At 45.0% G+C, this 27538-nt stretch overlaps 1 protein-coding gene and 1 long non-coding RNA gene across 5 annotated transcripts in view; one reads left to right on the forward strand and one right to left on the reverse strand.

Moving 5' to 3' along the window:
• Window positions 1-2562: 2562 nt before the first annotated feature.
• The window catches only part of LOC311525450, a 50069-nt gene continuing 25093 nt past the window's right edge, over window positions 2563-27538 (reverse strand). Inside the window, exons 2-4 of the long non-coding RNA XR_014712775.1 lie at window positions 18151-18219; window positions 12865-12946; window positions 2563-3005 (exon numbers count right to left, since the gene is read on the reverse strand). This is a non-coding gene — a long non-coding RNA (uncharacterized lncRNA). The remainder of the gene's footprint in view (window positions 3006-12864; window positions 12947-18150; window positions 18220-27538) is intronic.
• Window positions 10917-27538, forward strand: part of RAB3B (RAB3B, member RAS oncogene family) — a 128335-nt gene continuing 111713 nt past the window's right edge. The window contains exons 1-3 of one of the 4 annotated variants that reach the window (XM_084637621.1): window positions 10917-11077; window positions 12181-12360; window positions 17910-17988. In XM_084637621.1, coding sequence (XP_084493747.1) covers window positions 12341-12360; window positions 17910-17988 — 99 coding nt within the window. In that variant the 5' untranslated portion in view covers window positions 10917-11077; window positions 12181-12340. Of the gene's footprint in view, window positions 11078-11476; window positions 11641-12180; window positions 12361-17909; window positions 17989-27538 lie in introns of those variants that run through there. The other 3 variants (XM_084637622.1, XM_084637623.1, XM_084637624.1) reach the window with 3 other exon arrangements.

Raw genomic sequence — 27538 nt, forward strand, 5'->3', positions numbered from 1 at the left:
AGAGTGAAGGGGCTTGGAGGGGCCTTTTTTTTTTTTTGGTAATGCAAATTATTTTTAAGGACTGATTTTATAAAAAAGTGTTTACTCCTTAGAATGAGTCAGTTTACCTAAAAATAAACAGCAAAACTTAGGATCTCTGCAAATAAATACATAAATAGAACTAACAATATAAAAAAGACCTGAAGAAGAGCTCTGTGTAAGCCCGAAAGCTTTTCTCTCTCACCAACAGAAGTGGTTCCAATCAAAGAGATTATCTCACCCCACCTTGTCTCTTCAGTATCCGGGTCCAACAGGGCTACAATAACATTGCATAGAGTACAAGAAGTGTGGCTATGCTAATGAGACTCTACTGCAAGCCCCATTCCACAGCCTGGCAGCTCTGCTCAAACAATGCCATCCAAGATCGCTTGGTCAGAGCCATCCCACCACCTGTGGGGAAGGTTGCTATGAACTCAGCCATCCCTGGAACAGACAGCCAACTGCGACTGGACATTGTCATCACCAACGAGGAACAGAAGAAGATCATCATCAGTAGTTCCTCACAGTTCCCTTTGAAAACAGGACCCCGGCCTTCCACGATGCCCAGTCTTGAAAGTTGGAGAAATACTTCCCTCTGGCAGACACCTTGAGAGCTAGGGGCTACAAGGTTCAAACTTACCTGCTGATCGTCGGAGCCCTGGGTGCATGGGACCCCAGGAACGAGTGAGTTTTGTGAGAATGCAGAATCAGTCAACATTACGCTCGGCTGATGCGGCAACTCGTGGTGTTGGATGCCATCAGATGGTTGAGGGACATCTATCTCAGCACATCACCAGACATTGGCAATACCAGGAGAGCTGAGCTGGAGTGCCAATGAGAAGGGAAATCGGAAAGTAACTGAAATACTTCTCAGGTTGTCCCTTAGTAGATATAATCCATCAATCTCAAGTGCTCAATTACTGAGGGACAGTCTACACTCATTCCTATATTTGCTTTCTACAACCAGCTCACTGTATAACTTTTCACGAGTGATGTACCTGAATACTTGGATGCTAATATCTAAATTGTATCATTAAATGTATTAATCTTATTTGGGTTATTGCTGATTATGTACCGTATATATATATTGTATTACTTTTAAACCACTCTTTGTACTTTGGGATAATTTAAGCACTATACCCAGATGTACAGACACTCTTTCCTTAACCTTTGTATTATATAATTTTAATATTAGTTTTAATAATTTTTTTAAAATCTGTTCTAAAAAATAAATAAATAAATAAAAAGGTGGCTTGCAGCTTTCCCAACTGCCACCCGGGGGAGCAATCTGCCTGTTCATTCTAGCTGCAATGAGTAGCTTCAGTGAGATAGACTTCAACAAGTTAAAATGCAAGTTTTTAAAAGATTGCACAATCTTTTGCCCCTCTGCTATTGTGCACTTTAATGCGCAGCTTCTTTTCATAATCACAAACAGCCATCACACATTTCAGGATCCTAGTAATGGCTCAAACCATGGTTCCTTATGGTTTGTCCCACAAATGTTGTAGTGGAACCCACAGCAACCCTAGCCTCTTTTATTTTGACAGTGAAGCCACAATCAATGTGATATGAGACAAACATTCCCAAAGACCTGGCTTTTCAGGATGTCCTGAGGTCAAAATAATGTGGCCACAAAGTCATTTTAACTGACTTCTCCAGCCGCTCAGTTTTCCTTTCCCTGGCAGGTGTGAGGAACTTGCTTCAGGCTAAGATAGTTGTGATTCAAGGTGGTCTCCATCTCTCTTTCTCTTTCCTTTGCTTGCTTTCCTTTGTCACCCTGGGCCTTCCAGCCATAATCCAGTTACTTAAAGAACACATGCTTTCTTTGACCTGCTTTCCCTCCTACTATTTGTTGCTTTCTCTCTTTGCATTAATTGTCAACAACTCCCTATTCTTTGGTACCTACTTAATCTCTTTCAAATCTGCCCCAGCGACCTTCTCTTAATAAAAAAAAACCCACCTTGACCTGCTCCCTCTTCTTCTTGCTTCCTTCCTGGACAGGCTTCTGTCCCTATGTGTCCCTCTACTCATTCCCTCTGGTGGTGTACCAAGAACCATCTCCTTCAGTGCCACAAAGATCAATCTTTGGCCCTCTGCTTTTTTCTCTCTACGTAGTCTCTCTTATTTTACGACTACCTCTAGATTTAACAACCATCTTTATGATGCCGATACTCAATTGTATGTATCTTTTGACACCTTTAATTACCTGGCCATACTCACTCTCTGTATTGAGCAGGTAAAATTTGTGGATTTATCTCAGCTTGCTTCATCTAAAGGTGTTGAGTATGAAATAATTTTTCTTAGGCAAAAGAAGTACGTATTGTAAAACACAGCTCTAGACTTTCTTCATCTCTCTTCTCTTTGAACATGTATTTTCTCCCTATATCTCTATTATTGGTCTAATACCTCAGTGCTTTTATTCATTCCCCACACAATTTCTATACACCATGGTACTTTACTATTTATATCCAAGAGTGGAGGATGTTTGGTATTTAATTCCATAAAGAGAGGGACACATTTTGAAAGATGATCTGAAGAATAAGACCCTGATTCCACAAATGCTTGTAACATGAGTAAGTTTATGCATGTGAGCAGTCCCATTGAATTCAGTGGGGCAATTCAGGTGTATAAGTGTTTGCAGGACTGAAGCCTAAAGTTGTATGATGTGCTGTGGCAAGTGGTTAGCTTTTTGGTCAGCCCAGCAGTGTACAAAAATTAAAGCCTCAGAATTGTTTATCTGTCATGTTTCTTTGTGTGTCTCTCTCTTTACTGATGGTTTTGGTTTTGCTGTCAGGTCAATGATGATTTTTTTTTTTTGAAAGCTCAAAAAAAGTCTTAATAGAATACGGAATTTTCTTTAGCATTTTCCCAGAGATCCTCTGGGGTCTCCAGTTTCCTCTCTGTTGTATGAGTGGAACAAATACTCCAAACTCCACTCCAGACTCTTCAATCTTGATCCAGTGAAGTGCCCCTGGTAATCAACCGCCCTGAAAGAAAGAAACAAACATGCTGAAGAAAATCCAAAAGTTAATTAAACAGTAAATCAACTGCAGCTTCCCATCTGGCAGGCTGGAACAGAAGTTGCTCTATGCTTCTGGGGATGAACAGACTTTTGCTCAAATAAATGTGTTAGTCTCTAAGGTGCCACAAGTCCTCCTTTTCTTTTTGTAGATACAGACTAACTACTAACTAACTAACTAACTGCTACTCTGAAACCAGACTTTTCAGTAGGTGTCAACTACAAATACTGAAATTCCTCCTTCTGAATTACTAAACAACAGGAACTAGCCAGTGAAGCTGGGACAAATGTGCAATATACAGGAATTGTAATAATATGGGCTAAATCTATAATCAATTTTTTATAATGGCCAAAGCTGTGATAGGTGTTCACTGCAGAGGGAAAGACAAGACCCTAACCCCTTCTCAACTAATATTAGACAAATTGCAAAGAGGCTGTGAGGGGGGAGGAGGTGGATGAGGGAAAAAGAGTGGTAACAACATAATCACAGGGTTACTCAATGAAGGCTAGTTACAGCATGGCAAGGGGAAACACTATAAAATAAATAGGGTTCAGAGTAGCAGCCGTGTTAGTCTGTATTCGCAAAAAGAAAAGGAGGACTTGTGGCACCTTAGAGACTAACAAATTCGAGCATAAGCTTTCGTGATGAAGTGAGCTGTAGCCCACGAAAGCTTATGCTCAAATAAATTTGTTACTCTCTAAGGTGCCACAAGTACTCCTTTTCTTTTTATAAAATAAATAGGTGTCGTAGATGGCTAATTTCTTGTTGGAATCACAGCAGGGTCTTATGGAGAGACTGGAATTAACAGACTGATTTCAGTGTGGGTTACATCTGCTCATTGTCTTCGTGCAATTAATAGGGAAATCATTACTGTCTTTTATCATGGAACCCAAAGGTTCGATTTACAATGGTGGTTAATAGCCTACAGCCACACTTTTGAGTGAGCCATCTCTAAAACTGATCAAACTCTCTCAACACTGGATCCTAATCAACGGCCCTAAGATTCTAACCCTGGGTTTAAATTTTGCTATCTAAAATGAACTCTCTCTCTCTCAGATTTTCTATCTTCTTCTTGAGTGCATCCCAAAGGACAGCAAACATGGTGCGAGTCCAGGAACAATTGTGGCCTGGTGTAGTAAAGTGCTATTTTTGTGTCATAGTGTGATATTAAAGGTATTATGCAAACTTAATTTGTAATGAATGACATACTATATATACAAATCAAAGGGAATGAAATTCACAGCTGGGTTGGGGGCCAGCATGAGGCCTACGTGGCTCTTAAGTCTTCCTTGAAATAGGGCTTTGTGCTGGCTCTCTGCATTTTTTTCCCCCTGGCAGTGGTACATTTTCAAAGAACTTTGTCTAGTGTGGCTTCGGTGTCAGGAATATTTCATCTAGTTTGGAGTTCTTAATGGTCCTGCCATTTTAACTTGTGATTATGTCTTCTGGATGGATTGACGCTATACGTGCACTGGGGAACAAATATACTTAGGTCTAGCTGAGGTAATAAGCTGACACTACTAACTAGTGTGCAAAACCTGCTTATTTTACCATTGCCTTGCCCGCCCACTTCTACCCTCTGCCACATTTGTTCTGTTGTTTCTTGTTATAAGCCTAGACTATAAGCCTTTTGGGAAAAGGGATGGTCTTCTGATTCCTGCTCTGTAGAGCACTTAGCACAGTGGGGCCCTTAATTGGGACCCTGAGGTGCTATTTTAACACAATAAATAAAATAACAATAATAATATATTCCTTTAAAAAGAGTTAGCAAAATAAAAGATTAAAATAACAATATGAAATTAGTGTCTTAGGTCAGTTGTAATATGTAATAATGCAATTAATTAATTAGCCAATTTAATAAAATCAAATTAAAATACGTAGGAGTATTCAGTATCTTCCGCTTGATACACATGCTCACAGGACTTATGCACAGGCATTGAAAGAAGACCCGACACTATATCATTAAAAAAAATCACATCTGGATTTTCTGCACACTTCCTGTGTGAGCTTGGGGAAATTTCTTCCTTGCTTTGTCTGTTTGCCCATCTGTAGTAATACTTAACCAGCTCACAAGGTTGTTGTGAGGGGTAATTAATACTACTGTACAGTGCTTAGAGATTCTGGATGGAAGTACTATAGATAGTACTCCAAAGACCTATAGAAGAAAGTAAAACCTTGGCCAAGACAAATTCCCATGTTCCCTTGATTTAGTTTAGTAGTCCACTATACCCTATAAACTTCTTGTTCCACTCGCGCTATCCCATCCCCCCCAGTTAAGCCCTGAGTCACACAAGAGTCTAACAATAGAGACGCTCTAGTGTGGTTGAATGTGAATTTTGCAATTCCAGCAACTTTGTGAATACGCACAGTCCCTTTGGGCTGTTGGGCTCTACAGTGGCACAGTGCTCATGTGCTATCAAGAAGATTATCAGGGGATGTTTGGCAGGGTTGACTTGGAGACAGTGCCACTAGCCATACTAGGTCAAAATGTGCCCTCTCTGAAATCAGAGATAGAGACTGCGTGTGCTTCAGAAGGCTGTCTGTTTGGAATGCCTTCCTAGCCTGAGTATCTGGATCCTTGCCTTGAATTAATGCAAGCCAGTGAGAGAGAGAATATTAAAGAACAGCAACGCCAGCTGTGATGAGACAAAGCAGCAAACACCCATTATGTACATTGGCTGTTCTGGAACGTAGTTTTTGGAGAGGGATGAGGTGGGTATGCTTCCTCGAGCCAGAGGTGAATTAGGGATTTGTGGGGCCCTGAGCCAGAGCAAGTGGTGGGCCCCCTCTCCACCCCTTCTGCCTGCAGTCGTCTCTCCTTCCCCCCTGGCACTCCTGGTCTTCTAGTCTAGTCCCTTGCACTCAAGGCAGGACTAAGTATTATCTAGACCATCCCTGACAGGTGATTGTCTAACCTGCTCTTAAAAACCTCCAATGACGGAGATTTCACAACCTCCCGAGATAATTTATTCCAGTACTTAACCACCCTGATAGTTAGGAAGTTTTTCCTAATGTCCAACCTAAACCACTCTTGTTGCAATTTAAGCCCATTGCTTCTTGTCCTATCCTCAGAAATTAAGAACAATTTTTCTCTCTCCTCCTTGTAATAACCTTTCAGGTACTTGAAAACTGTTACGTTCCCACCTGAGTCTTCTCCAGACTAAACAAACCCAATTTTTCCAATCTTTCCTCATAGGTCATGTTTTGTAGACTTTTAATCATTTTTGTTGCTCTCTGTCTCTCTGTTTTCCACTCTTTTTATGGGCCAGATATGAAATGGTCCTGATTTTAATGTAGAGCTTTTCTTCATCGAGCTTAATGCCAGAAGGGAGCACTGTGATCATCTTGTCTGACCCCGTGCGTAACACAGACCATTTAGAAGTACCATTGTTTTCCAGTCTGCTGCAATGGCTTCCTCAAGATATATAGATATGTCTAAGGTACACAGACTCACTGTGCCCCCCAAGTCCTAACAAACATCCACTTTTCTACAAGAAGGATATAAACGGAGACCAGATTAGCTTTCCAGGAGAATCCTGAAACCAGAATCCATCAGTAGCAAGTTATGTTTCCTGGCGCTAGAGACACTGTGGGGCAGATTCACCACCAGAACCTAGCAGAGCTCAAGTGCAGTGGGGACACAGGACCATCAGGGCACTGGTTGTGGCTCCCTAATCTGAGCTGCCTGGCCCTGGAGCAAGTTAGAGCTCTAATGTCATCATCATCGGCAATCCTTCGATAGCTCTAATGTATGGCACTGATGGAAGGTCCTTTAGGGAGTCTGCTCCGTCAAACCCCTTTCTCTCCCCAACCCTGGCACACCCCTAAAACAACTTCTTCCCCCTTTCTGTTGAGGGATGGCTCGTGCAGGATGTGGCAGAGCCCTCTTCGCCAGCTTTTCCTGGCTGCAGGTTCCTCTGCACAAGGGGAATCCTCTATCCGCCACCTCTGCAATTTTAAATTCACTTTGCACCAGCCAGTCCAGCCCTTAATTTTGTAAATGAAAACTGAGGTGATGCAGCACGAGATGGCAGCCTTTATGGGCCAGTCTACACAGGGTATAACTACAGAGGTTTAAACTCACATCACACCTTACATCATAGTGGTCAAAGTCCTCATGTAGACAAGCCCTAAGATAGGTACTGATTTGCAAAGCTACTGTGCAGTGAGTCAGAACAATCCAGGTCTGGGGAAGGGAGAAACTGTCAATCTGCCATTCATCTGGATCAATGTAAATGATTCCTTCTCCTCTTTGTACCTCTGCAGCCCTCTATTTATGGTAAAAACCACCTTTGGTCTGCAATGTTCCTATGGGAACCATGATTCCCCTCCTCTCCCTGGCTTGGGTAAGCAATCCCCCCTCTTCCTCAGCTGCTGTGGCAAGAGATCCCCCTGATGTGTAGGGGTGGAATATGAATGTGGATGTGAAGGGGCAACAGAGAAGGGGAAAGACACGCAGTTGTAATGGGAATGTAGGAGATACATGAGTGTAATGTGTGTGTGTCCAGGTATGCCTGCGTATAATTGGTATGTGTGTGTATGTGGATGCTCACGTTCACATGGGTATGGTGGGGAGCAGAGAAATGCATGGGTATACCCTGGTATAGTAGGGAATGTAGCTGGTGTGTGTACAGGAGTAATGGTGGTCTATGGCTGTACCTAATGCTCACACATGTAGAGAGGGCATGTAACTGGAGTGTGTACAAGTATATGAGGGTGTATGTGTGTAACTGATGTGTGGGTGTGCACAAGTATACTGGGAGGGTAACTACTGTGCTTACAAATATAATGGGGGTGTATAGGTATAACTGGGGCATGTGTGTTTGTAGAGGGGGCGTAATTGGTGTGTGCATAGGTATAATGGGGGTGTATGGGTATAGCCAGTATGTGTATACTGTGTGTGTACTGGTATTGCAGGCATGTAATCCGTGTGTGCACAAGTATAATGGAGGCGTATGGGTGTAACTGGTGTGTGTGTGCATAGAGGTATAATGAGGGTGTGAGGGTATAATTGGTGTGTGCACAGGTATAATGAGGGTGTATGGGTGTAACTGGTGTGTGTGGGTGTGCTCACAGGTATAGCCCGTGTGTAACCAGTGTGTGTGTGCGCGTGCAGGTATAATGGGCTTGTGGAGGTGTACCCGGTGTGTGCGCGTGCACAGGTTTAGTGGGGCTGTGGGGTGTAACCCATGTGTATGCACACAGGTGTAGCTGGGGTGTAACCAGTATGTGCACACACAGGTGTAGCGGAAGTGTAACTGGTGTGTGTGCACACAGGTATAGCGAGGATGTGGGGATGTAACTGGTGTGTGTGTGCTGGGGTGTAACTGATGTGTCCACAGGCGTACTGGGGTGTAACTGGTGTGTGTGAGTGTGCACACAGGTGTAGGAGAGGTGTAACCGGTGTGTGTGTGCACTCACATGTATAATGGGGTTGTGTGGGGGTGCACAGGTTTAGCGGGGGTGTAGCCTGCATGTGTGTGCACACACAACTATAGCAGGGCTGTGGGGGTGTGACCCATTTGTGTGTGCACAGGTATAGCGGAAGTGTAACCAGTGTGTGGGTGTGCACAGGTATAATAAGGGTGTGGGGGTGTAACCAGTATGTGTGCACACAGGTATAGGGAGGCTATGGGGATGTAACCCATGTGTGTGCACAGAGGTGTAGCTGGGGTGTAACTGGTTTGTGTGTGCACACAGGTATAGGGGGGATGTAACTGGAGTGTGTATGCACACACAGGTATAGCAGGGGTGTAACCGGGATGTGTGTGCGTGCACAGGTAGGTATAGCTTGGGTGTAACCAATGTGTGTGTGCACACAGGTGTAGTGCAGGTGTAACCAGGGTGTGTGTGTGTGCACCGGTGTAGCGGGGTGTACCCAGGGTGTGTGTGCACACACAGGTGTAGCGGGGTGTACCCGGGGTGGGTGCGCGCGCACAGGTGTAGCGGGGTGTACCTGGGGGTGGGTGCGCGCAGACAGGTGTAGCGGGGTGTACCCGGGGGTGGGTGCGCGCAGACAGGTGTAGCGGGGTGTACCCGGGGGTGGGTGCGCGCAGACAGGTGTAGCGGGGTGCACCCGGGGTGGGTGAGCGCGCACAGGTGTAGCGGGGTGTACCCGGGGTGGGTGCGCGCGCACAGGTGTAGCGGGGTGTACCCGGGGGTGGGTGCGCGCGCACAGGTGTAGCGGGGTGTACCAGGGGGTGGGTGCGCGCGCACCGGTGTAGCGGGCTGCACCCGGGGTGGGTGCGTGCGCACAGGTGTAGCGGGGTGTACCCGGGGTGGGTGCGCGCGCACAGGTGTAGCGGGGTGTACCCGGGGGTGGGTGCGCGCGCACAGGTGTAGCGGGGTGCACCCGGGGTGGGTGCGCGCGCACAGGTGTAGCGGGGTGTACCCGGGGGTGGGTGCGCGCGCACCGGTGGAGCGGGGTGCACCCGGGGTGGGTGCGCGCACACAGGTGTAGCGGGGTGCACCCGGGGTGGATTTGCGCGCACCGGTGTAGCGGGGTGTACCCGGGGTGGGTGCGCGCGCACAGGTGTAGCGGGGTGCACCCGGGGGGTGGGTGCGCACGCACCGGTGTAGCGGGGTGTACCCGGGGGTGGGTGCGCGCGCACAGGTGTAGCGGGGTGTACCCGGGGTGGGTGCGCGCGCACAGGTGTAGCGGGGTGTACCCGGGGGTGGGTGCGCGCGCACAGGTGTAGCGGGGTGTACCCGGGGGTGGGTGCGCGCACCGGTGTAGCGGGGTGTACCCGGGGTGGGTGCGCGCGCACAGGTGTAGCGGGGTGTACCCGGGGTGGGTGCGCGCGCACAGGTGTAGCGGGGTGCACCCGGGGTGGGTGCGCGCGCACAGGTGTAGCGGGGTGTACCCGGGGTGGGTGCGCGCGCACAGGTGTAGCGGGGTGCACCCGGGGGTGGGTGCGCGCGCACAGGTGTAGCGGGGTGTACCGGGGGTGGGTGCGCGCGCACAGGTGTAGCGGGGTGTACCCGGGGTGGGTGCGCGCGCACAGGTGTAGCGGGGTGTACCCGGGGTGGGTGCGCGTGCACAGGTGTAGCGGGGTGTACCCGGGGTGGGTGCGCGCGCACAGGTGTAGCGGGGTGCACCCGGGGTGGGTGCGCGCGCACAGGTGTAGCGGGGTGTACCCGGGGTGGGTGCGCGCGCACAGGTGTAGCGGGGTGCACCCGGGGTGGGTGCGCGCGCACAGGTGTAGCGGGGTGTACCCGGGGTGGGTGCGCGCGCACAGGTGTAGCGGGGTGTACCCGGGGGTGGGTGCGCGCGCACAGGTGTAGCGGGGTGCACCCGGGGTGGGTGCGCGCGCACAGGTGTAGCGGGGTGTACCCGGGGGTGGGTGCGCGCGCACCGGTGGAGCGGGGTGCACCCGGGGTGGGTGCGCGCGCACAGGTGTAGCGGGGTGTACCCGGGGGTGGGTGCGCGCGCACAGGTGTAGCGGGGTGTACCCGGGGGTGGGTGCGCGCACCGGTGTAGCGGGGTGTACCCGGGGTGGGTGCGCGTGCACAGGTGTAGCGGGGTGTACCCGGGGTGGGTGCGCGCGCACAGGTGTAGCGGGGTGTACCCGGGGTGGGTGCGCGCGCACAGGTGTAGCGGGGTGTACCCGGGGTGGGTGCGCGCGCACAGGTGTAGCGGGGTGCACCCGGGGTGGGTGTGCGCGCACCGGTGCGGCTGAGCGCAGAGTCTGGCCCTGCCCCTGCCCGTACCTGCGGGCTGCGCCCGGGTCCCCGCGCTGGGTTTCCCGCAGCAGCGCAGCTGGCGGCTCCGCGCGGGGGACCCAGCAGCAGCGCCCCCCCCCGTGAGCTGCCGCCCAGCGGGGAGGGCAGGCGGCTGCAGCCGCCTCCAGCGCCCCTAGCTCCGCCCTCAGGGCCGTCCCAGGTGGTCCGGCTCTCGGCCTGGGCAGGAGCCGCCGGGAGCCTCTGCTCAGCTCAGCTTCACGCAGCGCCGGGGAGCCCTGCACGGCGCTGGCTGGTGCCTCCGCCCCGCCGGGTCGCTGTGCTCCTGCCCCCTCTGAGGCTGCACCCCTGCGCCCAAGGTAAGAGCGATCGCGGCTGGCCGGGCTGCTCCAACTTTCCCCGGGTCCTCCGAAGCTGGGGGCGCCGGAGAATCCCATCCGCTCCTCTGGGCGCAGAGCTGGGGCGAGGCTGGAACCCTCCCGGCAGCTCCCAGCCCCTCCAGGCAGCCTGGCATGGTCAGCGGGCTCGGGCATGGCCTGGAGGTGCTGGGTGTATTTCAAACCTGGGGCACCGGCCCCTGCGAAACGACGAGACGCTTCCAAAGCTGCCACCGCCCCGCAGCAGGACTGCGGAGTGCGAAGCCCCCCCGGGGCTCTCTGCTGCAGGAGGCGCTGGGACCCTGGAGAACTGAAGCCAACGCGCTGTTTGCTGCCACTGACCCCTTTTCTGAACCGAATGGCTAAAAATCCCCAGTGACTCCTGGCAGCCGCTGTGTGTATTCGAACAGAGCTGAAAAGAAGAGTGTGATTTAACTTCCAGAGTTCTGAAAGGAGGTTATGTAGCCTCCTCCTGCCTCCTCGCTCTCTCTGCCTCGGGACAATTTTTAATTTAACGCGGACCCTGTGTATTTCCCGTTCTTCAGGTACGATTATTATTTGTCTGGTAGTGTCCACACTGTACTTAGTTGCTTTCCTACAGAAAAGCAATCACTGTATTAGACGTATATGGAGACTGCCCCATTCCTATAAAAGAAGGCTTTATCTTGATACGGTGAAAATGTACTACTAATAATGCAGATAACAAATACTAGAGTGTAGACTTTGAGCAGGATTAAGAGTAAAGTCTGAGTTATTTTATCAAAAGGAAAAGCAGTTTAGAAACCCGCTATATGGTGCCAGGTTTTGGGATTGTGCAGCGTTACTCTGTGTGTGTGTGTTTGTTTGAGAGAGAGAGATCCACCATTTGGGGCTAAATGAAGGATGAATTAAAGAAGTGTCTGCTCTAACTCTGACTTTCCTTGCTTACTTGCCTTCTACTGTAAACCTGATTTTCCCCCATTTTTAAATTAATTTGCTTCATTTTGAAACAGTTATAAAGAGAGAATGGGGAAAGGAAGGAGTGAAAGGAAATCCAAGGGTACCAATGTCACTACCTTGTGCTTCTGTTTTAACCCATGCTATAGAGATGTTGTGATGTGTATGGAGAAGCACTGAGATTTGGTACACCTGGATGATGCCCCTGTTATCAATCCCAATGTGCTATGGTGCTGATTGAAAGTAGGTTCGAGAAGGATTAACACCATACATTGTGTCAATGACACATCCTTTGGGCTGAGAATTTCTATGCCAAGTTTAAAACCCAGGTGAGCATTTTTGAAGTTATAAATCGTAAACAAAGGGGTAGTCTGGGAATAATGTAACACAATACAATGTACTGAATTAAAAATAAAAAAAATATATAATTCTTTAAAGAATCCTTAGAGTCATGGTGACTGATGAATTGGAATAAATACAGCTAGGATGACTTGCAAATTTTTTTTACAGATATTGCTTGATCAGTTCTATATTTAAAATTAATCTTTAGATTTAGTCCTGTAGTCCTTACTGCAAGCAAAATTTCTATTGAAGTCAGAGGAAATTTTGCCTGATTAGGGACTGTGGGATTGGACTATTTATAATATTCTGTAATACTTATAGTATTAAGGGGGAAATCTCAAAAGTGATGTAGAAAAAATAGTGTATTTATATTCCAAAATGGAAAAAATTGTATTCCGAAATGGAAAAAAGAGTGAAGGCTGAAATAATATACTTCAAAAAATTCCAAATATTGGAAAGTCAGGAAACAAATAGTTAAGAGCTCACTTAACTGCTTTCCCATTGCTGTGTAATCGTTCAGCAATTTCTGTCATGCCACATGATTTTCACTCTTGTCCAATCTTAACGTCCCCCCTAAAATTTTCAAAAAATGCAGAAGTGAAAAACATCAAACTACTAAGAGATGTAAAATCATTTTTCCTGTTTGAGAGGAATAGACTTTCTCTCACTGTTGCACTAATAGGATTATTATTACTCGCTACAAAACATATGTATGTACACCATTACACAATACAGTTAAAAATAAAAACTTGTAAACTCTCTGTATCTGCACATTAATCTGCAACAGCATGTAATCAGCAGACTGTATAAAACAAAACAGATCAATCATTCCAATTCTGTTCATAAAAATACTCTTCTATTCTGCCAACCATTTGATCAAAAAAATGTATGGCACTCTGCCATGGCTAAATGCACTCTGGAACTATATTCCTTTCAAAATCTTTGCATTTAATATACATACATAAAAATCAGCAGTAGGCATCCAGCAACATTTTTGCGTTACTGAGCCAAACAAGGGAAGAAAGTTACGCTTGGATGGATGATGGAAAGCATGGAGGATGATAAAGTGAAGAAGAATTTATAGATAGTAGGGAAGAGTATGGATCTCTTTAACTGTTCATTTCCAGACAACTGAGTTTGAAAACTGGGTTTACAATGGGAAGCAACTTCAGCTTTAACTATGGGGTGGCTACTGAAGCTTCACTTCATGATCTACCGGCCTACACAAATGAACTGAGAAACTACCAGTTTTCTTGTGCAGCTGCCATTTCACCCAGTCCAGCTAATCCCCTGTATTGGAGACATGCAACAAATCAAATGCAACAAATCAAAATGCAACAAAGCCGCTATTTTTCAAGTTTTTTCACCCATGTATACCACCATCATGTTATCATGTCATGTCTGATGCCAATATTATTTCCTGTAGGATCAAAGGCAATGTCACACTAAAATTAGAACAAATCATCTGGTTCTCTTCTAGATAAAATTAACAAATAAGGCCCAGTTCTGCAAGGTACTGAGCACCTTTTGGGAGGGCAACATAGTCTCAAATCCACTGAATTTCATAAGAGTGGAGGAGGCTCAGCCCCCTTGGCTCAGAGGCCTGATCCTGCATCCAAAAATTCAATGGGAGTTTTGCCACTGGATTCCAATGGCGCAAGATCAGACCTATATACCTCTATGTGCAGGAAATTAAACAAGCCTTTCTCCTCTTTATAGTTATTGAGGCTCATTACCATGTAAGGTGCAGTATATGTATTTACCCTGACCTTGGAGTAATCGCTGTCTTTAAGAGGCTTTTATACTAGGGCAATTTATAATAATGATTTAAAGCAGATTAATGTAATTGTCAGGTAATCCAATTTTATAATCAAGTTTGTCTTGTAATTTTGACAAAGCTGTACTGCACTCTTTGCTTGAAAACGTATTAGTACTAAATTGTGATGAACTGATGCCACATGGTGCTTTAGTTCTTAGTAACACAGCCATAGTTCCTCCTCCTGCTTCCAAGGCATACCTTCTTTCAGGCATCACAGTCCTTGTAGAATACTGTCTGTTAATATGCAGTGTACTCAGTAGCAAGGCAATTGCCATTTTAGGTGGGATTTCATAACATTCAGGTCAATTGATTGTTCATGTTGTGAAGTAGGCTGTTGTGTTGTGATTGTCCATCAGATTTTCTTTAAATAGTTCAGGCTTAGAAATTATGGTATTAAATATTTTGGGACATTTCTCAACATTAGTCAGTAAAAGCCGGTATTAAACGATAACCCTGCCCTTTAAAAAAAAAAAGTATACTGTGGCCAGAGTCCCAGGGTACTCAATGCATGTTTTCAAAAGCTTGTTCAATTCACTGTAATTGAGTTGAGTCATCATCGCCCAGTGTCAGGAAATATTTGATCTTTTGTATCAAGCAGTGAGACTTATTCATCCCCTATATTTGGGGGGTATTATATTATATATTTGGGGACTAATCGAGTATGGGAGGTGTCAGGATTCCTGGACTTCTATTCTCATCCTGTCATTGGCTTGCTGTATGATTTTCAACAAGACCTATAATTTCTCTGTGCCCAAGTTTTCCAGTCTGTATAAAAGGGGAGTATAATTTTATTGTCCTTGCATGTTTGTGATTGGTGTGTTTAGTGCTGATCAGTCCATAGAGTAAGACTCATCTCAGAAGACAAAACTAATTAACAGTTCACCTCAAAAGCAGTAGGTTAGCATGTCATGGAGATGCAGAGTGGTGCAGGAGATTAATGTAGTTCTTGTTTTTAGCATTTAATACATCATAGGATGGGACTCTTGAAATACGTGCCTTTTGCTCAAGGGTAGCATTTTCAAAAGTCCTCTCAAGTCCCATTGGCCTTTGTGAAAAGTTTAACTCCATGCCTTCTAGAAGAAGTAGTATTTTAAGAGGATTCTCGTTCACTATATACACTGAACATCTGTCCATACCCTTGAGTACAAACTGTTCAGTGTTAGAAACAGCCATTCTTCTAGACTGTTTCACCCAAGATAATTCCCTGTCAGAAGGGCCAATGATAGTGCACGGGGTCAGTATTTAATACTGTTTCTTTGCACCACTTAGTGATAGGACATATTGTACAGTTTAAAAGCCTTTCAGGCTATGCTACAGGTCAGTTCAATGATGAAGATCTCAGATTGTAGCACAAGATGTTGGAACCCTTGCTGTGTTAGTTAGAGAAGAGATACATTCTGCAAAAGTCCTGAGGGATGATCCTACAAGCCAACCTTTCATAATCAGATGGCCAAAAGTATATATGTTGTAACCCCATGATAATTCCAAATGTAAAAAAATAATCCCCCATTAGTCCATTCTTTGCAATTTTTGGGTTTTGTCTCTGCTTGTCTATTCACCATACTACTTCTTGAAACACACTTCTGAATGACTTTTTTTACACGTTGTGTGATTTCTGTTGTCATCGCTGATGGAAAATGTGGTTAGCACATGTGACTGTATCAGACTGGGATAATGCAGCAAAAATATATAATTTCTCAAACTATACCCTACTAAAGAAAAGTTATTGCTCTTCCAAATATACAAAGGATTCTTACAAAGGGATATTTGTGAAACTAACTCAAATACACCTTAGATTATAATAATATAATAAAATAATCTATTCAACAGCTGGATATTGCACCATGCAAACAAGTAAAATTCAACTCCAGGTATGATTTCTACCTTTGACATGTCTGACAACAAGGCATGACGACAACAACAACATGACACCAACGGCTGAGGCCAGGAGATGTCACACTAATGTAGCTCCAGTCTAGATCCCCACCCCTGGGAAATTGCTGGGTAGGGAGCAGTCTACCCTTTAAAGACACCCTCCACCCAAGGCTGGATTAAGGCCTAGGCATTATAAACCCATGCCTAAGGCTTCAGTCACATGATGAGGTCAGAATCCCAGTTTTCAGTGGTTTTTTCAACTGAAAGTTTCGAGACCTCATGATTGTGAAGAAAAACCCTCAAATGTGACCTGAGTGTAACTAAGCAGTGTGAACTATCCTGTGCATCGGAATGGAGTATTAATCTTATGACCCACTGTGTTGGGAGGTACTGCCAATATGGCTCTGGGTTAAACGTCTGTTGTAACGCAACTCTTTTATCTCAAAAGTCAGTGTGAGAATTCTCGGGGATATAATACGTAGCGCTCATATAGCACTTCATCCCTGGAAATCAAAGCCCTTCACAACAGATCCTAGATTGGAACTTTTGAAAATTAGTCAGTGATTTAACAAACCCCTCCTAGCTCTGAAGAGCACCGCCCAGGGCCAAAACCAAAGCTGGAGGGCTTCAGTCCTGCGCGGCAGGGCTCAGGTTGCAGGCCCCCTGCCTGGGGTTGAAGCCCTTGAGCTTCAGCTTTGGTCCCCTTGCCCAGAGTGGTGGGGCTTGAGCTTTGCCTCCTCTCCTGCCCTCCCCTCCTATCTGAGGTCGTGAAGTAATTTTTGTTGTCAGAAGGAGGTCGCGGTGCAATGAAGTTTGAGAACTCCTGAAGTAAAACCAGGTAGTGGCAGTACCAGCCCCTCTGCCCGCTTCAGTTAAACACTTTAAAAAAAGAAATGGTAAATGTAGTTTAATACAGATTAACGTGAAATAATTCATCCAGAAACAAGGATTTGTACTAACACACATTTTCTAAATGCGGCTACTGTCCAGCACATGGGTCATGATAAAGATTTGGGAGCCTCTGTGGGCAAACTGGAACAAATTCAGACCAGGAATAAGTAGGTGCAAATTCATTACATTTTACATCAGGTCTGAATTTGCCCCCATGTTAAAAGTTTTCCTACTGCACAGCTACAGTATAAAGTCAAACAAGATATTAGGGGGATGGTGTCTTTCCCTTTACTCCTGTGGAGTTGCATCAGAGATAAATTTGGCCTCTAGGTTTAATTAGAAGTGAGAGAGGGCCAAATTCTGGTCACTACCACTAGTGTAAATCTGTAACAATTGACTTCAAGGTATTATTTTATATTTAGACCTTCTGTAAGTGGAGTAACAACTACTTTTGCCAAGTCCTACTACATTTGGTCCTCGTAGCAGGGTAACGGATTAGAATTTGACCCAGATAATGTACAAAACCAAAGTTAAATATATATGGATGTGTTTCAAGGTGTTTTTTTCTTCTTGGTTCAATTTGTTTCACTGCCTGTCTGCAAGAAACATACCACAATTCCCCTTACAGATGTCAAGAACTTACCTGGAGGGTCAGATTTTTGGTTATACAACCTAGACCGTGTCCGTCTAATCATGTTATGAACTGGTATCCCTAAATAGATATTAACTGAATATCTATATGAGAGTCTATAATTCAGCCTTTGGTCCTGTTTTATTTAAAATAAATGGAAAATTTTCCATTAACTTCAATGAGACCAGGTTCAGGCCCACATACAGAAATGTTTTCCTAGTATAACTTGTCCATTTATTGCAGTTGATCTATTCTTATATAATATTTTCTTTATCTATCTTTATCATATACATTGTAATCCTTTTGCTTCTACATCACAGGTTCAACAGTGTGACCAATCTTGATTCATACACTCACAGCAAAGCCTCCATCTGTCTCATGGATTATAGATCTAAATTGGTAACTATCATTTGCTTGCAGTAATTATTACCAATTATGTTAACAATTCATATGTTTTCTGCTTTTGCTAAGTTTCCCTTAAAGTACTATATCATTTGCAAAAATTTGCTTCAGGTTATGGTATTCTTTTTTATCATGAACTTTATTCTTTAGGTTACATACCTGGGCTGTAAAAATCCATTTTTGATTGAAACTTGCCATTCAGGATCTGACCAGGATTGAGCTTTATTCCTGAGAATGAGTAATTTAAAGAAAGATTATTTTTCAGTTGCTCCAGTGCCTAAGACTCAAATTTATATAACTGAAAAATGATTTAAATGTGAGGGGTGTTTAAAATAAATTACCTAGTCCATAACATGGATGAATTTTTGGATGATTTTTGGGAAAAAAGTAGACATATTTCACTTTTGAAATGTGATTACAGTACGTGTGATTAACATTTTCTCATGGATTTTTACTAGATTTGTAAGTCCCAGGAAAAGGAAGGAATCTCTTGGGTTATATAGTCCATTTCTGCCCCCCCCCCCAATTGCTTGACTACAAAATAATTTTAATAACTTCCTTGTAGCTCCAGTAGCTTCTTGTATAGTCTTGTCTTGAATATCTCCAGAGAGGTCAGAAATGCAGCCTCCCTTGACAGTTTGATCCATTGTCTACTTGAACTTAGAGGTGTGGGTTTTTTCCTAGCATTCAGTTTTCCTGCTTTAGTTTAAATGATTCTGCTTTGACAGTTGACAATAACCCTTCCTTTCCCCATCATTATTTACAGATACCCAGAAGTCAAAATGGTAGGACTCTACTCATCCCCATGTCCCTTCCCTTGATAGCTGCTGCTAACTCTTTCTCCTTCCCATCATGGCTCCCCGTCCCTGGTGACAGATATATTTCTTTCCCCCTCTTCTCTGTTGGCTCACTTTGAGCCTTAGGCTCACTTTGAGCCTTAGCCTTAGCCTAGGAGTAATTGGACAAAAGTATATATAAAGAAAGGAAACTTAGGCTGGAATAAAACAGGAACAGCTGCCTAACAGTGACAGCTCTATTAGGCTGCAGAAAGTTTCTCAAGAAGAGGGGTGGAGGCTCAACTGTTTAGAACATGTAAAACTAGGCTGGACAAAGCACTCGAGAAAATACTGTTGTAAAATCTTTGCGCAGCCTCAAGGGATGTATAAAATGCCCTAATATATGTCTCTCATCGCTACCTTTTGAAATCTTAGCCAGAATAAAAATGCAAATCATCTGGGTGATAAAAGGTGAAGCAGTTAACTATGTTGACATTTAATTTGTCATTATGGTTCAGAGTCAATATCCCATAGAGATATGGGGGCAATTCACACCTCTCAGACCCATTGTTTCTCATTATCTGTTTGCACATTTAGAAGAACATCATTCTGTCAAAAGAAGAAAAGGAGTACTTGTGGCACCTTAGAGACTAACCAATTTATTTGAGCATGAGCTTTCGTGAGCTACAGCTCACTTCATCGGATGCATACCGTGGAAACTGCAGCAGACTTTATATACACACAGAGAATATGAAACAATACCTCCTCCCACCCCACTGTCCTGCTGGTAATAGCTTATCTAAAGTGATCATCAAGGTGGGCCATTTCCAGCACAAATCCAGGTTTTCTCACGCCCCCACCCCCATACACACACAAACTCACTCTCCTGCTGGTTACCAGCAGGACAGTGGGGTGGGAGGAGGTATTGTTTCATATTCTCTGTGTGTATATAAAGTCTGCTGTAGTTTCCACGGTATGCATCCGATGAAGTGAGCTGTAGCTCACGAAAGCTCATGCTCAAATAAATTGGTTAGTCTCTAAGGTGCCACAAGTACTCCTTTTCTTTTTGCGAATACAGACTAACACGGCTGTTACTCTGAAACCTATCATTCTGTCAGTTTTTATTCAGACCACCTTTCCACCCTACAAATGTTTTTTTAAACACAGTCTTATATTATTATTTGGAAACTAATAGATCCTCCAGAGCAGTACACTAGTAGAATTCCATATAGCTCATACTCACATTAACCCATGTAAAGAATTTAACCACAGGTCCCCCCCCCCCCCCAAAAAGTTGGCTTTTCTCTGTATAGGGGATATTCTAAGCCAGGCATTAGATTGGGTGGGCATGTGAGATGCACAATACTGGCATTTTCCTGGTGCCCCAGTCAGCTTCTGCATTGCTTTTTGCTGTCTCATACTTGCTTTAGACAGCAATAAGAACAGGAGTACTTGTGGCACCTTAGAGACTAACAAATTTATGAGAGCATAAGCTTTCATGGGCTACAGCCCACTTCATCGAATGCATAGAATGGAACATATAGTAAGAAATATATATATATATATATATACACACACACACACACACAGAAGGTGGAAGTTGCCATGCAAACTGTAAGAGGCTAATTAATTAAGATGAGCTATTATCAGCAGTAGAAAAAAAACTTTTGTAGTGATAATCAAGATGGCCCATTTAGACAGTTGACAAGAAGGTGTGAGGATACTTAGCATAGGGAAATAGATTCAATATGTGTAATGACCCAGCCACTCCCAGTCTCTATTCAAACCCAAGTTAATGGTATCTAGTTTGCATATTAATCAAGCTCAGCAGTTTCTCGTTGGAGTCTGTTTTTGAAGCTTTTCTGTTACAAAATTGCCATCCTTAAATCTTTTACTGAGTGGCCAGAGAGGTTGAAGTGTTCTCCTACTGGTTTTTTGAATGTTATGATTCCTGATGTCAGATTCTTTTGCATAGAGACTGTCCGGTTTGGCCAATGTACATTAGACAGCAATAGATGTTCTGAAATAAACAAAAAAATTGCTTTTTTGTTTATGTTCAGTACAACATTAATCCACATTATGAAAAGGTAGTAAATATCTATCTATGCTACAGAACATGAGTTCAGAGCTATTGCTTTATTGGGTATGTATGTATGTGTAATATATAATGACTTCATGAGGGACTAAATAATTTGGGAATTGAGATATAAAATCTTTGATTTGTATCTTGATAGTTCAAATCTAATCTGAGTCAATAGTAACTGAAAGTTGTTACTATCTGATGGTGTGATGGCTGCCATCTTGGTGGACACTAGGGGTTGAACCAGGGACCTCTAGAGCTAAACACATAAGCCTTTACAGATTGACCTGAAGAGCCAGCCTTTGTAGCTGGGCAGTAGCAGACTTGCATACACTGTGGATCTGGTGCAGAGCAGGACACACAACACACACTGAGCCTGACCAGTAGTGGGCTTAATGGCTCTGTGATCTATGTGAAATGTATATGGCTGTTTCAGTCCAATTCCCAATGAACGGACATCCATGCTGGGAAAAACAACACTACAGTTGACATTGTTGCTGGCACTCTCAGTGGAGATGGCAAGAACTGAATAGATGATAGAGACAAAATTACACTCTCACCCTAGAGAGGATTAATGCACATTGATAGGGGAGAGGTGAGGAAGCTGTCACTGCCACTAGATTTTCTGAACTTCTGATGGAGAAGATAGAGGATTTAATTCTCCAGAGATTTCCATTTGCAACTTTTCACTAGCACTAAATTCACCTGGACATTATTAGTATGAACCACTATGGCAATTCCTACTCGCTTACTGGGAATCAGGGCACTTGGCACTACATATGTTCCCTTAATGCCAGCTTCCATCCTAGTTGGGATTGAATATAATTTGTGCTGCAGCTGTCTGACGTGCTTTGTTATTGCAGATTCCCCTGTTGTTGTGCTTGGAAGAAGTTACTATGGCTTCCCACACCAATTAATTGTACACAGCTTTTCATTTGACTGATCATTCTGGGCATGGCTCAGAATGTCTGAGTACTTTATTCACAGGAGGAATAACACTGAGTGATGGTGGGCATTATACTAAAAATATCATGGCTCCACAACACAGTATCACACAGACACACCGTAAGGAGTAATCTTCACAATAACATGGGCAGATCATATCTTGAGAATCTTCCCATTGCTAATGCATTTTTCTAAAATAGGCTATCTATGCTAATAATGCTTTTACCTGAACAGAAGTGGCTGGTTTGGGCGAACAGACCACACCTCTTGATTTCTTTATACGATATCTTTGATGGCATATGACTTTCAACAACTTTGCTTCTCAGGCACAATGAAAATTACTACAAGGGTAAAGCTCATCTGTGTGGGAGACATTTCTCAGGGGCTGCTCCTTGACTGTGGGACAAACTGGCAAAGGAACTAAGGTTCAAGACAACCTTCACCACCTTCCACTGCAAGTTGAAGGCGCATTCCTTCGACCTTGCCTTGTCTAAATGTGAAGCTCTGTGTGTGTGCGCGTGCACGTGCATGTAATTAAACGTTTATGTGAGAAGATCAGGTGTGTTTATGGAAAAATAGCCAGAATGCCCAGGGATTTTATAAAAGTGTTTCCTTTGAAAGGGCCATGGTGCAAAATGTAGCCCTCTGGTCAGTATGTATGCCCAATCCGCAAAGGATGTGGATTTGTTACAGCCTCCAGCCATAGAGCTTGGATCTTTAGCTCAGCCTGTACAGACTCATGCGTTTCCCTGGTATCAGCCAAGAGGTGGCCATCACACAAGGATGGACCAGATAGTGGACACCACTTACTTGCCATGTAACCAGGGTCAAGTCCTCTAACCTCTCTGTACTCCTGTGGTTCACTCATAAATGGAAGGAGGTATAACACTTACCTTCCTCACATGGTATTCTGAGGCTTAATATTTATATTAACTCTAAGATTCACAGCTGAAAAATCATAGAATCATAGAATATCAGGGTTGGAAGGGACCTCAGGAGCTCATCTAATCCAACCCCCTGCTCAAAGCAGGACCAATCCCCAATTTTTGCCCCATATCCCTAAGTGGCCCCCTCAAGGATTGAACTCACAACCCTGGGTTTAGCAGGCCAAAGCTCAAACCACTGAGGTTCAGTACAAGCCTTTGTTTACCAAGTTTACTACTCATTAGTCATGAGAATTATGGACTAAATCCTGCAGTCCTAAACCAAATCATATTGAAGTAAATAGACAGATATCCTTATGAATCCTTATAAATCAGATGGTTAGAGTCTGTTTTCATTTACACATGTTTTGAAGTGTCAGAGTTACTCCAGGTGTCCACCAACTGGGGTAAAATGAGATTAAAATGTAGTCCATTGTTTCTACAGGTTTCATTATGAGCTTTGCTTTTTCAGGATTTAATCTCTTACCTGTTTCAAATATTAAGTTATGAGATCAGATGCATTTTTTTAAATTGCAAAAATTATTTAAATCTGAGTTCTTAAGTAGCAATTTAAAAAAAATTCTTGTGTTTCAGATTCTCTTCTGCCATGCTTTGAGCCAAACATGGTTTTGTTAAAAAAAAAAATCAGATGGAGTCAATTCTGAATATGGATTATATCTTTATCTGATTTTACAATTTAGAAAATAGCATATTTAATGGCACTGTAAAGGGAAGGAAGATGTGACATTTGGAGTCATCCTAGAGAAAAGTGTGTAAGGTTTCTCTCAGAAGGGGAGTAAATGTTTCCTCAATGAATTCTGCTGTCTGTTTCTGATATTCGTGGTCTGACAGATGGTATTGCATAGGAGCACTTTGGGAAAGTAGACCAAGCTGGTGCATCTACGTGTGTTCTCCTATGGTAGCTGTCTGCAGTTCATACTTCTCATTGCTTCTGCCTTCTACAATAAAAGTGAAATTCCCCCTTGTGCTAAGGGCCAGCATGAGGCCTACACACCAGCTAGGCTGCACTTAAGTGCCAGTCTGGTTTACAGTTTACTTCTTCAGGGAAACATGATAGTTGAAGCAAACAGGCACAGGCTTTGCAAAAGGGGTTTCTAAAAACAATTAGATAGCAGAAGGGATATACGTATCTATGTAAAAAGCAATAAAACACCTCATCACAAGATGGCTGGCCCCTTTGAGGGAAGATGGAGTCAGCCTCACAATTAATGAGATTCTTCCGGGCCTGAAGAGATGAAACTGAGGAGGGTCAGGTAATAGCTTAGTGCAGTAATCCTCAAACTTTTCACATTGTGCCCCCACCCTTCCACCCCTTCGGGAGCCGTGGTCAAGAGCTGGGGCTGGAAGTGGGGCCATGGCTCCTGGGGGAGCGGAGGGAGGAGGGGGCTTGTCAAGGTTCCTTCCCCACTCTGAACTCTAGGGTACAGATGTGGGGACTTGCATGAAAGACCCCCTAAGTTTATTCTTACCAGCTTAGGTTAAACGCTGCCACCACCAAAGTGTCTAACAATAATAACATGGGAAGTGCCCACTTGGAAATGTCTCCCTCCCCCAAAATCCCCCCAAGCATTACACCCCCTTTCCTGGGGAAGGCTTGATAAAAATCCTCACCAATTTGCGTAGGTGAACACAGACCCAAATCCTTGGATCTTAAGAACAATGAAGAGCAATCAAGTTCTTAAAAGAAGAATTTTAATTAAAGAAAAAGTAAAAGAATCACCTCTGTAAAATCAGGATGGTAAATACCTTACAGGGTAATCAGAATCAAAACAGAGAATCCCTCTAGGCAAAACCTTAAGTTACAAAAAGGTACAAAAACAGGAATATACATTCCATTCAGCACAGCTCATTTTATCAGCCATTTAAACAAAACAGAATCTAATGCATATCTAACTAGATTGCTTACTGCCTTTTTACAGGAGTTCTAACCTGCATTCCTGCTCTGGTCCTGGCAAAAGCATCACACAGACAGAGAGAACACTTTGTTTTTCCCCCCTCTAACTTTGAAAGTATCTTGTCTCCTCATTGGTCATTTTGGTCAGGTGCCAGCGAGGTTATCTTAGCTTCTTAATACTTTGCAGGTGAAAGGGATTTTCCCCTGACTAGGAGGGATTTAAAGGTGTTTACTCTTCCCTTTATATTTATGACAGGGCTGGAGCTGCAGCCAGCCAGGAGCTAGGGGCCAAGACCAGAGCTGCAGATCTGGGGCTGACATTAGAGCTGTGGCTGGATTGGGGATGGCAGCCGGGGCTGTGACTGGGTGCGGATCCGCAGCTAGGCTGGGAGCCAGGGGCTAAGTCCAAGGATGCAGGTGGGGGCAGGGCTGGGGCAGAGTGGGGCTGGGTAGTGCTTCCTCCCTACTTCCTGTGGGGGCTGGCCCAGACCCTGCTGTGCCCCCTGGAACATTCCTCTGTGACCCCTTGGGGGGCATGTCCCACACTTTGGGGATCACTGGCTTAATGGACACCCAGGCCTTATAAAAGGGCTGAGAGAGCTCCAATTAGGGTGACTGGACAGCAAGTATAAAAAATCAGGACAGGGGGTGGGGGGAAATAGACACTATATAAGAAAGTGGTGGGGGGAGGAATAGCTCAGTGGTTTGAGCATTGGCCTGCTGAACTGAGGGTTGTGAGTTCAATCCTTGAGGGGGCCATTTAGGGCCATCTGGGGCAAAAACTGGGGATTGGTCCTGCTTTGAGCAGGGGGTTGGACTCGATGACCTCCTGAGGTCCCTTCCAACCCTGATACTCTATGAAAAAGACCCCCAAAATCAGGACTGTCCCTATAAAATCTGGACATCTAGTCACCCTAGCTCTATTCACACCCTATTTGAGGAGTGAAATCACAGAGAGTGGGTAGGTTCCTATGGAAGGCCTTGAGCCAGCGTCTGCAGGAGGCCAGGTACTCCAGGGGAACCAGCTTTGGGGCCCAGTGCTCTATACCAGAGCCAGGAAGGACACAAGGAACAGAGTCCAGGAGGGACTGAGAGTGGTACTCTAGGGGAACCAGTCTGGGGGATGACTGCTCTGTCCCAGAGCCAGAAAGACTCTCAAATGTAGCCCAGAAAGTGACTGGGAACAGGGCCCAGAAGGCAGACTGAAGAGAAGCCCCAAAGAGCAGAAAAACCTTTTTGTTTGCTGCGACTTCTTAGTTGGACTTTTGTAAAAAAGGGGTTAAGTTTTGTTTGTGACTTGGCCAGAGGGCTAAACCACATCTCCAGCACGGACTGGTGTGTGGAGAACTGAGGGAGCACCGGGAGTGCCACAGTTGGCCAGCAGTGGTTATGTTGCAGCCACACTCTGACACTCACAGACCATAGCCTGCCTGAGATTCCTCACCACTCCTGAGTGTTCTTTGGGGTTTGGGAAACCTTGGCACAACAACAAATGGGTATAAACTGGCTATGAAGCAATTTAGGCTGGCAATTAGAAACCTTCTTCTAACCACTAGAGGAGTGAGGTTCTGGAACAGCCTTCCAATAGGGCAAACAACCTATCTAGTTTTAAGATGGAGTTTGATAAGTTTCTGGATGGGATTAGAGGGCAGGATTCCCTGCAATATCTGGAGACTGGACTTCATGATCCAGAAGGCCTCTTTCAGTCCTATATCCTCTGTTCCTATGATTTAATCAAAGTCTTCTAAAGGCAATGTTTCTCGATGACCGGTCCTTGGATAGGTGCCAGTCCCTGAGATCTCCCTGACACAGTTTTGGAAGACCGCAAGCTGGTCACTAGTATCAAAGAGGTTGAGAAACATTACTCCGAGGTGGTAGGATTCTCTTCCGCCCCCTTCCCCCTGGTAGCTCTTGGCTTCTTCTCTGGACCATGGAGTACCGTCTCTTTGACTCTTTCAGTCAGTGTTTACAGTGATCTGAAAAGAGTGGGGAGTCTTTAATCATCCCCACATCTGCAAGTCCCCCTGTCCAAGAATTTAACCTGCCCATCACCCCCAAATCAATCCTGTCCCCCCATCAATTTGGCTCTCATTTGCCTCAGCCTCACTTCTACTGCTCCTGGGGTTCTATGTCTCCTCTCCAAGGCCTGATGGAACTGGAGCAGAGTGCCCTCTCCCCCTTTCCAGGCCAGGTATTGCAGGGAGGGAGAGGGGAGAAGTTGTCCCATGGTTCACATTGTATGGGAGAGGGAGCAGAGCTGACAGGAGCCGCTAGGCTCTTTCTTCTCTCTCCTCCTCTCCTCTCATGTGAGAATGGTATCAGATTCTCACATGGGGGCTGGAGAGATTAAGAGCGAGTGCTGTCTGCTTCCTGCGGGACCCCTAATTGGTGGCGGCTCCTCTCCAGGAGGTGTTAAAGTAGCAATCAGAGGGGAGTTCCCGCCCCCCAAGGTAGAGCTAAAAATGTACACTCCCTCAGTGACCCAGCTTGCTATTCAGACATTTCATTTTGCTACCCCTGAAACCGATTGTGACCAGGTCCATTTTAAGCACTGCTTCCAGTCAGTGTCCTTCTGCTCTCTAAAATGGCCAGGGACAATACCTTCCTCTTACAACATTCAGACAGTCCCCTCTGTCAGGTGACCCCCTTGTCATCCTCAAATACCAGCCTTCTTCCTCCGCCCCCAGTCAGATGATCATTGCCTGGTTAGCGGGTCACCTGAGTGCGCTGGTTTTTCTGAGTGCTAGCTAGCTCATTGACATAGGGTGCCTCCATTTGAAGAGAAAACCATCAAAGTTTAATGACCCTGCCCCCAATAAATATAGAGAGTACGTAATATCAAACAGAACATGTAAGTTGCACAAAGATAGCTTTCCCAAACTGTCACGGGGGGCAAAAGTTTAAGCAA

This window comes from Lepidochelys olivacea (genome assembly GCF_965140295.1).
Source record: "Lepidochelys olivacea isolate rLepOli2 genome assembly, chromosome: 8".
Taxonomy (NCBI): domain Eukaryota; kingdom Metazoa; phylum Chordata; order Testudines; family Cheloniidae; genus Lepidochelys; species Lepidochelys olivacea.